Source organism: Salminus brasiliensis, chromosome 12, assembly GCF_030463535.1.
Source record: "Salminus brasiliensis chromosome 12, fSalBra1.hap2, whole genome shotgun sequence".
Classification (NCBI taxonomy): Eukaryota; Metazoa; Chordata; class Actinopteri; order Characiformes; family Bryconidae; genus Salminus; species Salminus brasiliensis.
Genome location: NC_132889.1, coordinates 10,980,661 through 10,995,626, shown reverse-complemented (window position 1 = coordinate 10,995,626; position 14,966 = coordinate 10,980,661). Strand labels below are relative to the sequence as shown.

The 14,966-nt window shown below is 37.6% G+C and overlaps 1 protein-coding gene across 2 annotated transcripts in view; it reads left to right on the top strand.

Moving 5' to 3' along the window:
• Positions 1 to 582: 582 nt before the first annotated feature.
• Positions 583 to 14,966, top strand: part of LOC140573640 (ras-related protein Rab-26) — an 86,136-nt gene continuing 71,752 nt past the window's right edge. The window contains exons 1-2 of one of the 2 annotated variants that reach the window (XM_072693099.1): positions 583 to 1,174; positions 9,087 to 9,197. In XM_072693099.1, the coding sequence (XP_072549200.1) occupies positions 989 to 1,174; positions 9,087 to 9,197 (297 nt within the window). In that variant the 5' untranslated portion in view covers positions 583 to 988. The remainder of the gene's footprint in view (positions 1,175 to 9,086; positions 9,198 to 14,966) is intronic. The other variant, XM_072693098.1, reaches the window with a different exon arrangement.

Here is a 14,966-nt window from a genome sequence, read left to right as displayed (position 1 = left end):
GTAGGGAGATTTGTGTTTTTAAGCATCCCAGTATTGATTGATTCAACTCAACTGGACAAATATTTTATTTCTTTAGTATTTAGTGAGTTGAATCCATTTAAATAAATGTCAAAAATCTATCAATAAAAAATACTTACTATTCTAAAGCAGCATTTTGCAAGAATTTGCTTTTTTGCACCTGGGCTCCCCCTACAGTTGGGAAGTGTCGTTTTTAAACTTTAGACTAAATTGCACACATTTCTGAGCAAACCAATCCTTTTTTTTCATGGCATGTGAAATGGTTACTGAGGCTGTGGCGTACTGTAATCTAATCGTGCTGAGAAGAAGCACAGGAATTTATAAAAATATGACTTGAGTTATGCAGCTTCCCAAAAGTTACATTGTGCAGTTAGCTTGCAGACCGCAGTGTAGCCATGAGTACCTCTTCTCTCTAATACAAGTCAGTGGCGGATCACAATGATGAAGTGTTATTTTAGCTGAAATAGCGCTCTGTTCCAGAAATACAGTACAGCACTGTTCCTTTAAAACGCAAGGACTTCAACAAGTACCCCCCCCCCCCCTTCCTCCCTTTCCCTCCCTCTCTCTCTTTATTGTGAAATGTGACTCTAATCCTGTATCTTCAGTCCTTCACGGTTGAATCTGTGTTGTGTTTCGAGTTTCTTTAGGAAATCTCGCCAACCACCAACACCCCCCTCCCGTTGAAGCAGTGGATTAATGCAGGTGCATCAATAGTAGAAGGAAGCAGAGCTCGAGTGAGCCTGAAGCGGCGGTGCATCCCTGCGTCTAGGCTAGCCTACCTGTTCCTGTTGGCAAAAGAGTGGTAAAGTTCCTCCAGCAAAAAACCGATGGCATCAGAACTGGCGTGCAGGTGAACGGTACCTGGCTAATACCGGTTGACTGGAGGCTTCATCTGAACGTTCACACCGAGAGCTTTATTGTGTTGTACAGCCGCTTCATTTGTCACTTTCTGTCCGTCGTTTTTATCGCGATGTCCAGAAAAAAGGCGTCGAAGGGCAAAGGCAGCAGCGGCAGTCCGTCCGCCGCCACCCCGGCTAAGGAGAGTGGACGTTCCTCCAGGAGTAGCCTGGTGCCCGGGGTCCAGACCAACGGAGTGGTCCACCCCAGCCGACCCCCGGTCAGCAGCAGCAGCGAGTTCTACGACATCGCCTTCAAGGTAAGCGACTAAGAGAGACTGTGTGTGGCGGCATCGAACATCGAATGCATTTAAATGACTGGATTGCAAAAGCAAACTGAAAAGGCAATATGCGAACTGTTTAGGTAAAATATTTGATTAATGTGGAATAATTTGCGTTTTAAAGTGCAGCATGTGCAGCAGTGACTCAATTCTCTCTGTTTAGTTCAGTTTCATATGCATAGAGGTTTTCGGAGCAGCCCTCCTGATGTGCAACCTGAGGGCGACAGTGACAAAACAAGTCCATAAGAGCATGAGGAAGAAACACTGATAGCAACCAAAACTCAGAAAGAGGAACACTGGTTCACACAAGATAGTGGATTTCTGATGCAAATAGTGCAAGATTAAACAGTTGCACCCAAACCAGATATCTTAGATAAAGACGTAAGCCTTTTCAAAGAAGCCATATTGTACATAGCCTACAATTTTGGATATCAGTACATATATTTTATTGTCTTCTCATGGGATCCAGTTTTGACGTTAGTATGGTTTTATGTACAAAAACAGTCCCAAGTCGTTTCCAACGTTTTTTTCTAGTTAATTAAACAGACCTATTTTTGTTACTGTACCTTTAAGAACAATAGGCCTATATGTAAATGATTGACTGCCTTCTATTGTACCAAGCGTCCGGCTTGAAACTCATCCTGAATGTGTGTGGCTAAGCTGCTATAGGCTCAGTAAATGTGCATATGGAGACTGGCTTGAACATGACTACATTACTTATCCTTGTTTTTTAAATGATCTAATAGTGTGTCACAACATGCTGATCTGAGGGTGTTGTGGATATTGTCGGTATTTCTAGAGCACTGACCAAATACATGTTTTAAGGACAGCGTAATAAATAATGGTTGTGTGAAATGTTGAAGTTTTGTGCTTTTTTTAAACGCTGCAACTAAAAAAAAAGTTTTGTTTTTAACCCAACTTGTCAGGTGTCAGAAAGAAATAAACAAGTATGTCATGTATCATACACTTACTTTAGTCAAGTCATATTGCCTACCCCTGTATAAAAAGCTGTGTTCTTTGGTGACAGCACAAAAACAGTACATTAGAATGAACAATATCTTTTGAAACTTTATTATGTTCACACAGACAAAAAAAAAGTTTTTTAATGATTAGGGCCTTTAAATGTCTATCGATTGTGCCAGACTTAAACAGGATGTGACAAATTATAGCTTGCTAGATAAGCATTAGCAAATATTAGAATGACAAGAAACCAGTTTATGTGAGGTTTGGCAGTCAGCCTACTTAAACTGTACATATAAAGACTTTTTGTTTTATGAGTAACAGACTTAGGCTCATGTCTGTATGATTCAATGCAACAGAACCTGAGTATGTTTTGCTCTCTGTTGTATCACAATGACAAAGCCTACTGACTAAAACACTCCACCTGCCACACAAGATATAAATGCACACAGCACGTTACAACTCAACACACATGTTACTAACACATTGTCATCATAACATCAATGCAATACTGCACTGCAACTATGGCACTTGTTTCCCTGTAATGCACAGTTGTTATTACACTTTGAACTGGGATTGTACTTGTCTGAGTAACCTTTTGGTTGTTAAGCACAGTTGATGTGTGCAGAGTATTTGTTATGTGTGCCATGGGCAAGTGCATTAATTAGATAAAGGGGCTTTGGTGTTGTGCCCAAATGATTGTCCCAGACATGTATTTTACCAGATCCATGAGCGCAAACAGTGTCATGGCACACATGCAACAGCTGTGTCAATACACATCGCTGATGGCAGTTGACCTGCAGCGGTCAGCCTGTGCAAACAATGAAGGAGGAAGGATAAAATACATTTGCAGGCTGAACACAGATCGCTGGTGGAGCTATTGGACTTCTACTGCAAGCCCCATGTAGCCTGTATACACACTAATGACCCTCAATTATCTGAACTATTTAGTCATAATAAACCACAGTGATCATAACAAAGCATAAATCAAACTATATGTATATATGTTCACTGTTCATATTGATGATGTATTTTCAAAACATCATCAGTATGAATATCTGAATTGCTTTCCTCACCAACATGTTTTGAATGCATTTTCCAACCATCACCGCTTGCTCAGTTTGAAGACTGAATCTTCAACATGTAGCAGAAATGGGGACTGAGTCAGAATGTTGACAACAATTTGCAATTCGACTTGGTCCCATGCTTAAATGAGTCACGATTCCAATTGGACTCCTCTTATAGTCTTTCCCTGTCTTGCTTAGAAAAACCTGTGTTTGGTTAGTGTTTTGATTAGCACAAGGTTAAGTAAGTCCAGAGTCAGAAATCCAGGTTCAGCCCACCAGTAAGCAGGGCAATAAAAATGTGACAGTTGCATTAGGAAGAAACCTTGAGAAGAAAATTATTTTAAAAGAGGAACCTATCCAAATTTGACTCTGACTGGTGTAATTACAATAGTGTACAAGATAGAGTAGTAGAGTAGAATAACAGAAGAATCAATTTCTCTGTGATAAAATAGAAGAGTGATTAAATGAAAACATCTCTCAGAAAACTGTCTGGGGGACTAGTCATTGTGTTCATAGCACATACAGGGTAATATTTCACTAGCTTCTTTGCATTTTCCTGTGAGCCCTTTCTGCAACTGTAAGCTTAAAGTTGTTGTTTATTAGTTAGTGCTGTTAGTCACAGGTGGTATGACATAATTTCTGGTGGTCTAAGGCTGGCAGCCTTAGATAACCTGTTGTGAGGTTAGACAGTCTCTAATGTCCATAATGTTACGTTACGTTTTTAAATACACTAGCACTATACCACACTGAACTTCTGTTGTATCTAATCAAAACTAGGCAGGGCTCATTTGAACCAATTTTCTATTCAATTCAAGGAAGAAACCTTGAGTGTTAATGTGAAACTCCATGCAAGTTAAACAGTCATGCACAGCTATTCAGTGAGGTATGAATGAAGCAATTTGAAGATCCAGAGCAAGACAGTATTGTAGTGGGTAGCATGGTAGTGAAGAGCCAGGTTAAGAGCCAGGTGTTACAGTAACAACAGTAGGCAGGACAGTATACACATAGCATCAGTGTAGTTTAACCTACAGTCTGTTTAATTCAGACTTTAAATGTAAGGGATAATGAAAGGTGAATTATTATTTTGGTACATAAATCCATTCAAACATCATAAATTAAAAATGGACATGGGCTTGATTATTATAATTAATAACACATTACAGTGTTTGGACAAGGGATGTGTAATTTCTATCCATTTTTGCCAATCGCATGCAACCTCCCAACAGTTCCTATGAAAGAGAGCAGGGGTAGGTCATTTGACAATCAAGATAATGTGTGGCTAATTATAAATCATGAAAGGATTTTTATTGTCTGTCTCTTTTTACAACGATCCCCTGAGCAGCCAGGTGTCAAACAAGCTCCTAGTCTCAGTAGTCTAGCAACTCTTACTAAAGCTCCTTTTTTAGAGCTGAAGCAACAAGTCTTGAACTGGGGAAATAAATCCATTGCAGTCACCCCCCTGAGCACTCAAAGTGTGGTCTCTTCTGTCTGTGTACCCAATGAGCCACCAAACACAGCTCCCTTCAGCTCACTGTCTGGGGAGGTTGTGCCTTTCTTCCTTGTTGTGCTGTTTTGTTGTGTTTATGGATATGAATTAATGTGTTCCTTAAGAATTTACTGACCTGTCTTCTGCTTTAAAATGCTTCTCCCTGAAATACTCAAATAGAGACAACAGTTGAGTGCCTTTAAGCGGAAGCTTTAAGAGGTTAAAACCTTTAGGTTTTTAGAGGTTTCATTACAATATTGCTTAGAATTTGGCTTCATGTCTTACGTTATGTCTTCTTTTTTCTTTGTCTCTGTCTTTTATTAATTACTAATTATGTAAAGCTGCTTTGTGAAAGTTGAACTTTCATTATTAACCAGTTACTATTCTGAGATCACCATGAAAATGGCATAAATATATTCTCAGTTAAGTAGTGATGAAATGGTACCATAGCTGTGCCAGGATTAACTAAAAGCTTATCAACATATATATGTTAACAAAAACCACATTATGTCATTCTATGTATTTATTCAGAAATCATATTCAAAAAAGTGTTTTCCTCCTTCCTTTAAATAGCTGATCACAGCAATAAATGCCTTATTTTAGGTGCTGAAGCAGTTCTGCAAAGAGGTGTAGTCTGAAAGCACCCCCACGGTGTTCTAAAACAATTATTTTTTTCATACATGGGGATTGGTATAAACACGTGAAATGTCACTTTTTTTTGTTCCCTCAGGGTCGCTTTTATGCATTAGGTTTTGGTTTAAGCTGCAATGTCATTCATTGTTTGAAATGTGCACACATTCAGCAATTTACACAGGGGGTAAACACTTTTTCACGGGACTGTGTACTTTGACTAAATCGGATAGGTTAATATCAGTTTTTGTTAGAACAGTTACACAATGCCTAAGAAAAGTGATTTGAAAGTCCTTTAGCTAACAATAGGAAACACATATGTCAGTTAAGTTATGATGTTAAACTGAGGATAAATCCAGTGTTTACCTTGTGTTCTCAGTGCTACCCAGAGCCTGGGATGAGACAGTTTGGGGCATTTCCCAATTGAGACATTAAAACTGAGTATAACTGAACTTCGGGATTTGAAGTGGCATTTCAGCACATGAGCAGCTGGAGGGTGTGAAGAAAGTAGTGTTTATTTTATTGCAGTTGATTTGTGGTGACATGAGGAGGAGAATGATGAACAGGGGAAACATCGTTCCCCAAGGCTGCCTATGTGGGATGCAAGGAGAGAAATAAGTGTGTGTGCATGTGTGTTCGGGTCAGACCAATATAATGGTTCTGTGATTAAGTCTATTCCAGGCGACATTTAATCAAGTTACCGTGGTAACTGCCTCCAGTAGGTAAAAACTATTTTATGGCAATGTTAAAAAAACTTGTCCATGTAAAATATTAAGACCCTGAGGGTCAGTTGTCGACAGTGGTTAAGCCTAGTCTTTTTACCGTATGTTTTTTGCACACCTGCAGACCACGGTGTGAGCATTTCCCTCGCTGCCCATGATGCATGTGGCAGGGTATTTCACCTGCCACCCAGTACACAAGGATAATTTCCCTTGCCTGCAGCAGGGACGTCTCTGATCATTTTATCTAACTATATACCTATCTAAGTATCTAACATAACAGTACCAGTGAGGACCACCCTACTACTAATGGCAAAGTGCTGATGTGAGAATAATCCTGTGAGAAGTGATTCCCTGCCAAACTGCTAATCTGAACTGCTTCCCAAGACATGTTTTCAAAGAGTGTGCACTCCAAATGCTGATGTCCTCACATGCATCTTCAGCATTTCCTTGACACAGGTTGCTCCTCTGAATCAAATCAGCTACTATCATTCCAGGGTCAAAGACATTTTCAGTCACATGTCTAAATGACTACCACCCTGTTACGCTTACTCCAATTGTAATGGCATGCTTATTGCAATTGGTCATAGCTCACATAAAGAACTCCATTTACTGGTCCCTATACCAGTATGCCTACAAGCAGTAAATACAAACTTGGATAAGACACTTACTTCAGAATGCTGTTAATCAGCTTCTGCTTAACATTCAACATCATCATACCCTAGAAACAGGACATCCCAATCCGTAACTGTATACCCTGGTCACCCATGGCTGGGTTGCCAGACATCACAGCAATCAAATGATCAAGTTTGCTGATGACACAACAGTTGCGGGGCTCAACTCCAACAATGGCATTGTTGGTATTATTATTATTATTATTATTATTATTATTACTACTAATAGTTGGAGCATCAGTAGTAGTGCTGGTGAAGGGTATATCTGGAGTATATCTGTGAGGACACCTGCTTTTGTTTCTGGACACATCTTCAGTGATAGTCCTGGAAATGATGGCATGTGAGTTGAAACCTGATGTTTGTCAAATTAAATGTACAGCAAATGAAAAATGCCCATCCCACACAACACCCCTAAACCCAGTGTAACTGTTTACAGCAGTTATTTTCTATATGATTAACTAAAGAAGACATGTAAGAAATGTAACACTTGAGAGCTAATAATCATTTGACAGTTTTTGACATTAATGACAGTCATATCAGTCAGTAAAGCATTATTTTTAATAAAACTTTTAGCAAAACTTTTATAAACCTTTTAACAGGAAATCATCAGATTGGTCAGGACTGTTTTGTGCATGTGTGTATAAGGCAGATCGAGGGCAAAGAAAGAGTAGTCAAATAGACATAATTAAAAATAAAGGTGAGGAAAGAGGATGGAGGTTCACAAAAGCAAAAATGGTAAAAAAACAGAGAGTGAAGGAAAGAATGAACACAGTTTTTAACACCAACTTGCACACCTTGGTGTCAAAAGCCCCATGCTGCCCTGGTCTCCAAGTAGACATAGCTATGCATCGTCGCCAGCTAAACCAATAACACTAATCACATCAAGCCTCTGCATCAGAACACACATGAGTCCACAGCTGCCTGGCCTGCTGAAAGCCTTCACCCGCTCTTATAATTCACCATTACAGCTCAGACAGAATGGCCTGAATGCGCACCCCCCCCCCCCCCCCCTTCATCTACTCTTCAGTGGCCTAAGGGAGTGGGCTAATGAAGTTATGCAAATCAGGAGCCAAATGAAGGCTAATCAAGAGGGCCAGATGTCCAGTGATGTCAAAATTTTCTTGCATTTACATAACATGTACATATTGTTTTGTTAGTAGTCAAAGCATAGCAATAGTAATGAAATTATCAGTTCTGCAGTGCGAAAAGATATCCAGTGACTGTGTCAGATGGATATATTGTTAATAATAGTAACAATAGTAGGCTATTTCCAAAAGTTATTTTTTATGTCATCACAAGCAATGACTATCATACAAAACAAAGGTTACATTATGTTACAGTTCTCTATAGATCTGATGCACTCAGACATTGTGCAACTGTATACAGTGATAATTCTAAATGTTTCTATCTGATGATGGGCTTAATATTTTGATATTCTCACAAAATATTTTGAAAGATAGAAACATTTAAAATTATCACTGTGTACAGTTGCACAATGTCTATTAATAAGATTAGAGCTGGGAGTCATGTGGCTCATAATGTGAGCTAACAATGTGCTTGTTTCCAAATGTCCGTACAAACAATGAAATGGTCCTGAATATTGTTATTAATAGTCACATTTTTTATTTACAATATCTCACATTTTTCATTGTATTGTTACACCCTTAATTGTGGGCTTTCTTATGTTGGGGGCTTCTGTTTCTTATGAGAACAGAATGGTGCTCTTCAGATTTTTATTGACAAGCCAAACACTCCAAAAAAGGATGGTTTGTGCAGTAGTTAATTATCACAATTTTAAAAGGTGAGTTAACCACATAAGTAACCTCTGCTGCTGGACTTTTTTTTTTTACTAACAATGAAATATGATATAAATTATATAAATGTAATTGAATCTTAGGCTGAAAACCACTGGTCCATAAGACCAGAAACTCAATGCAAGTATGTAAACGCAAATTCCAACACTCAGCCAACACACTGTATGTGCACGTTCCTGCTGTACAAAGACAATATGGAAATGCAGTTAAATCAAAACTGGTCTGCCATGATAGTTGACTTGAAAAAAACACACTGGCAGTACTAGATAAATTGGCTGCACTGCTTTGCAAAATGCATTTGCAAAATGCAACCTCAACTTACGTTGACTGATCTTTATTTGGGGTAAAAATGAGTATAAAGAGTGTGCAGTGTGTCAGTAATAAGGTGTTTGTGCTGCGTATCACACTGTGTGTATGTGTAAAAAAACACTTAAGGGACAGGGTTTGTTTGTTCCTGTCTGTTTGTGTGTGTCAAAGAGACTGTAAAAGACTGTTGTGTGCGTGTGCAGAATGAACAATGATTGAGTTGTCTTTGCTCTAGGTGATGCTGGTAGGGGACTCAGGGGTTGGGAAAACCTGTCTTTTGGTGCGTTTCAAAGATGGAGCCTTTCTGGCAGGCAGCTTCATCTCAACAGTGGGTATTGACTTCAGGGTGAGTGGCACATACGCACATACATACATGCACATTAAGAGATCTTAAGGGTAATAAAGTTAGAAAATTAATGCTCTCACACACAGAAGCAATCTAAGAGAATGAAACTTATTTGTCTGAATTAGATAATGTGGCTTTAATGAGTAGATCAGTTCTTTTTATCTCTATTACTAATCCCCTATTGGGGGCATAACAGCCTCTTGTCTGCAGTTTTTAGTGTGCTGATTTCTTACTGTTTTAAAAGATATTTGGTCAGCAAGACTCAGTGTATTATTTCTTAAATTAGTGTGACATACTTTTGTTTAACAGGTTCCCTTGGTAACAGGTGTGTCTGCTGTACTAGTTTTGTGGATAGATTGAAGCAATAAAATGCAGACACACTACCCTGAGCATGCTTAGCGATACAAAGGTGTGCACTGCAGCTGGGATTCAGCCTCGAGTATCAAATGCGTTCAGTTGTCTCTGGAAAAAAATAGTGTTGCAAATAGTGTTGATTGTAACAGTTGTTTGACAGGGTAAGGAAATCTGAAAGCTGTGGTATGACAAATGCTTTAGATCAAACAGTTAGCACCCTAATTTAGGTCATACAAACATGACTTGTTTTCATTAATGTGTGTGAAAATGAGCATATAATATCTACTAATATAATGCATCAGCAATAAAGTGTTGATAATTAGTGTAACAAACCAGTTCCTCTAATATGAGGAAAACCATTCACTTTAAACATTTCAAGAGCACAGCACACATTTGCAAATCAGGTGGCAAATAAAGGAATTCATTAGTTACATAAGGTGTGCTTTAGATAAAACACATTTGTATACCTGGACTGGCTAGAGGTTTATTGACTGTGACATTTAATATGTTAGAAATTGGGCTAAATCAAGAAAGTTGTCCAAAATGTTCAGAAAAGAGATCACTGCCTTGCATAGACAAAAAGGTAGCAAATGCACTGAATGCTCCTAGAGATACAGTTGAAAGCATACTTCTCAAGTAAAGAGCTAAAGGAAGACTGGCTAGTATACCTGAGGGGGCAGGTGGTCAATAATCCTCCAGTAACTCTGCATCAAGATTTGGTGGCAGCAGGCACTCTGGTTTCAGTTTGTACAGTAAGGCACTTACTAAACACTGAATGTCCCTATTCTCGTACACCTCTACTGACCTAAAAGCACAATAAAAGTTGATAATATGCTCTAAACCACATAAACGAGTGGGATTTGTAGAAGGTTTGCAACAGGTCATAAGAAAAGGTTGCTCTACTAGGTACTGAAGACTAAAAAAATAATTCTAAAGCTTAGTACTTCAAGAAAAAAATTCGGCACAGAACTTTCAATATCTGTATTAATATAAAAAAATGTGCAAATGCAGTTATGCTTGGGAGGAAAATCACACCTAAAAACCTACAGTCATCTAGTTAGTAACATCCTAAGAATGAACATCTCTGTCTTTCGTGTTCCATGACAAAGTTATCATCAATTTTGTTTATTGACCTACTAATGTAGAGCGCTTGAGGCAGCTTGTAACTCTATCCAAGATTCTTCCCAGCTTTCTTACTTAAGAATGCGTTGAAGGCATGGTTAAATTTACTGTTGACCGTGGACAGGCATACTGGAGACTGTTTCTTTGCAGCAGCAGTGAAATTTAGAACAGTATGTTGAAGTGAGTTTTCTGTAACACTGAAGTATTTGTCACAACTTCACACTGAGGTAATTGTTACATAGTGCTATGTTGCATTTGCTTTAGTTCTTTCCATCATGAGACTCAAGGGTCTGCATGCTGTGCCTTGTGTATTATGTTGTTTTTATTACTTTGTGAAATCCTCAGTGTAATCCTCAGTGTAAGGAATGTGTCAGACGAAAGGTAAAGAAGTCAGTCAGACGAAAGGTAAAGAAGAAGTGAAATTAATTCACTGCAAGGCACCTTTGCCAGTTAGAAATGTGTGTTCCTGTGTGGCCTGGTAGGCTGCACACAGACAAACAATATAGAAATAAGTTCATGTGTTTGCAAAACTGAGAAATGGAGAAAAAAATAAGCTAAAGATAAAAGCTACAAAGTAGGGTTGCACAGTATAGTTTAATAGATTATTATTAAAATATTAACCTTTGCCATAACGGTATTGCAGAAGGATGCAAATGTGCCCTTTAACCAATCACAGTGTTATTTACTGTGTGCTTGACCAGTCATGCTTCCAGATATGTGTTTCTTTGTGTTAATCAACATATGGACTACTTGCACAATGTGCTGTTTTCCAAACAACAGTTATGTATGCTTCTGGCTAACACCTGAATAACATCTGAAGTTATTTATGCAACTGTTTCTATACTTTCTATACATTGTTACATTTGTATTGTAAATGTCTATGTTTTGTCTATTTAGCCTTTTTGTATATAGTATGTAAACTATTTCATTCAATTTAATTCTGAGAGAGGCAGATTAAAACCTTTAAAGGCATTTGACCAATGCTATTAAATGCTTGGGCATGTTACAAAGCAACTGCTCCTAGTGTGAGAACACCTTTAAAGCCTTTGTCTAACAACAATGTTGGACCTTTGCTGATCATGTTTGTCAGACAATAAACATTGTTAACTCTCTTTTTGGCAATTTCTGTTATTAGCAAATTTAAAAAGAACCATGCCTAATCTAATAGTCAAGGTAGGGTTGCTTAGATGTTAGACAGTCTTTATATCATAAAACAAAATGACTAAAATCAGTTGTACGTACTGTATACAGAAATCAACAATGACAAAAAAATATAAATATTCACTAAATTAATCAAATTTAATTAATTCAAATGTAACAAAGAATGGATGGAAACAGGTAATAAGATACAGAGATAAGATACTGATGTGAAGAAAGCAGCGAACAGGCACTAACTGGAAGCAAATAGATGTGTTGTACCAACAAGATATGCATGTAACTATTGCCATGCAAATAATAATTTTCGCAAAATGTAGAGCAGTCTTCAATGTAACACTATTAGTTCATGCAATGCATTTTACAGTCACAAAAACTGCAATACTAGCAAGACAGTGCTGCTAGGTAGAGCTGTCATGAGTGCTACTTGACAAAGAACGGTTCAAAAAGTGTGTGCAGCGTGGGTGTGCATGTGGGTGAGAGTGTGTAGGTGTATGATGGAGCAGACTTCTCTGTGTGCAGAGGGGGATTGCTAAAAATAAGCATTTATAGTCCTGGGTCTCTATAATAATGGAAATCCAGTGCAAAGGGATTTTAGGCACTTTTCACAAGCACAACAATTTATTCATTGCTTTGATGTTGGTGTGTGGCTTGTCTAATTAATTATACAACCTCAGATATAAACATAAAAGCAGTGTTTACTTGCTCTGAGTTGTTACTGGAGTCTACAAATACCCAAGTCTAGGTCAAGTTTAAAAAATATGAAAGAACTATGCATACCACATCAAGCTTTATTTTTTATGTTGTCAAAGTCAGGTAGAGAGTAAATAATGAAGTGTAGTTCCTCCAGACCTCCAAAGTGATACATTTAACATGAAATTGCAGCAGAGAAAACAGCAGCACAATAAATACAAATTAAAACAAATTAAACCAGCTATACACTAAAAATGCACTTGCAGTTGCACATCCTGTGTGAACACTGTTACACATACAGTATTGTACAAATATAATATGCATCTAAGCATGTTTTAAATAATTTATCTGGTCTATATATAATATTTAATATATATATAGAATAGCTGAGAATAGTGAGTAGGTAGTTTACAGGCACTGCATTGTCGATCTGCTCAATTTTCCATCCACCACTCCACTCTTAACATCTCTCTGAGACCTTTCACAGCAGTCTTTCATCATTGGATGTGCATTTGCTTTTCACTTGCTAGCACACAGTCAAGGCTATCACCATGGCGATAATTCTCTGACCATAGGCAGTAGGCTTTAGCTAGTGCAGTAGATTAGAATAGGTTTACTCTCACTTCTGATTGGCCAACTGGGTATTTTATTCTATTTGCTAGAGCTCAGCCGGGTTGAGTATGAAGGGCCATGATACATGCTGTTACTAGTCAGCATCTATCAGAGAAGTCTACTTTGACTACTCTGAATAGCAAAAAAGAAAGAATATTTGCATTTTGTTTATTTTGTGTCTTCTATGGTAGTATGGGAACATGATAACAGTGAATGATATTTCCTCGCATAACATACTAGTAAATTCAAATCAACCCAAGGTCCCACCTCACGACTTATAGGATCTGCAGCTAACGTCTTGGTTTCCAATACAGCACAACACCTTTAGAGGTCTTGTGGAGTCCATGCCTTGAATGGTCAGATTTGTTGTGATGGCACAAGAGGGATCTACTCAATATTAGGCAGGTGATATTAATAATATCACTGATTGGTGTATATACAAGTATATTCAGTTCTACTCAGTCTTCTTAGTTTCAAGCTACCCTCCTTTCATGGAAATATTGATAATAAATTAGATTGACATAAATGACTAAATAAGTGTAGCACTTTTAATTGAGAATAATTTTCTGCTATTTTCTCTTATGTAACAAAGATTCTGTGAAGTTACTATATCCGGCATGTTAGCCACTTTCCAAGACAGGCTGACATCATTCTAGTGTGTGCCATTCCCATAGCCTGTAATTAACTTTCTTTTTTATGAACTTGTTATCAAACTAGTCACATGACGTGAGGCTGAAAGCTCTCTGGGGGATAGGGGTGGTAGTAGATGGGTGCCACTGTTGTATTCACAACTCCTGTTGCTTAGGCAACCGTTTTTTTACAGCTTTTTCTACAAAAGGGACTTTCTTTCCTAAATAACAGTTTTCACTAGATTGTCACACAGATGTAAATCTGTGTTAACCAACATATAAAATATGTATAACATATAACAAATAATAATATTTTGTCTATAATTACATCTAAAGACATGAAATATATGCATGGACAGAAACAGTATTTTAGTTCTAGATTTTATCTCAGCATGCAGAATGTGCTGGCTTAATTTCATAAAAAGCTTATGCATTGTTCTTTTTGCTTGCATATGAGTTTCCATTTGTATCTCTGTAAATCATTGTGTATTTGTTCCAATTACTATTTTTTTTTTCACCCAGTATGAAGGTAGCATATTCGTATAACCAGCAGAGTAAGCTCCCAATTGCCATGACAACCATGGCCAATGACAGAAATGGATGTGTTTGTGAAGCTAGAAAAGAAAAACATTCATCCTGAGTTCAACCAAAGCAATCAAATAATTTGATTGTGTATATTTTCCTATTTGTATCACCAGAATCAGCAGGTCGGTTTTAGGTCATGAATAGGCTATTTAATCAGCAGTTCCTGAGTGGAGTATTATTATATAATATATATAATATTATCATATTAGTATCAGCAGCTGTTAAAAATGTTTTATCCTTCCACCCCAAACAATGGTAATTGGTATGTAACTATTAAATAAATACTTGTAAATATATGTGCAAATACAATATGTGTAAATAAATACTTTAAATGTGCCAAGGTTTCAGTGTTTCTATTGAATTAACCTAGTAAAATACCTAGCTTGTTACCACATAAGTAGGTTTTCAGACATCCTCTTCTTACAGGTTTTGCTTTAAAAATATAACCATTTCCAAAATTTACACATATATAAATATATATCAACCCATTTTGGTGCATCTGTAAAAGGTAGTACATGAGAAGTCAACTTCACATTATTTTATGTATTTTGTGGGAAAATATGCAGATGAACCAGTTTTGGAACCAAGGATTATGGGCTGATGCTAATGCTTTTTGTTT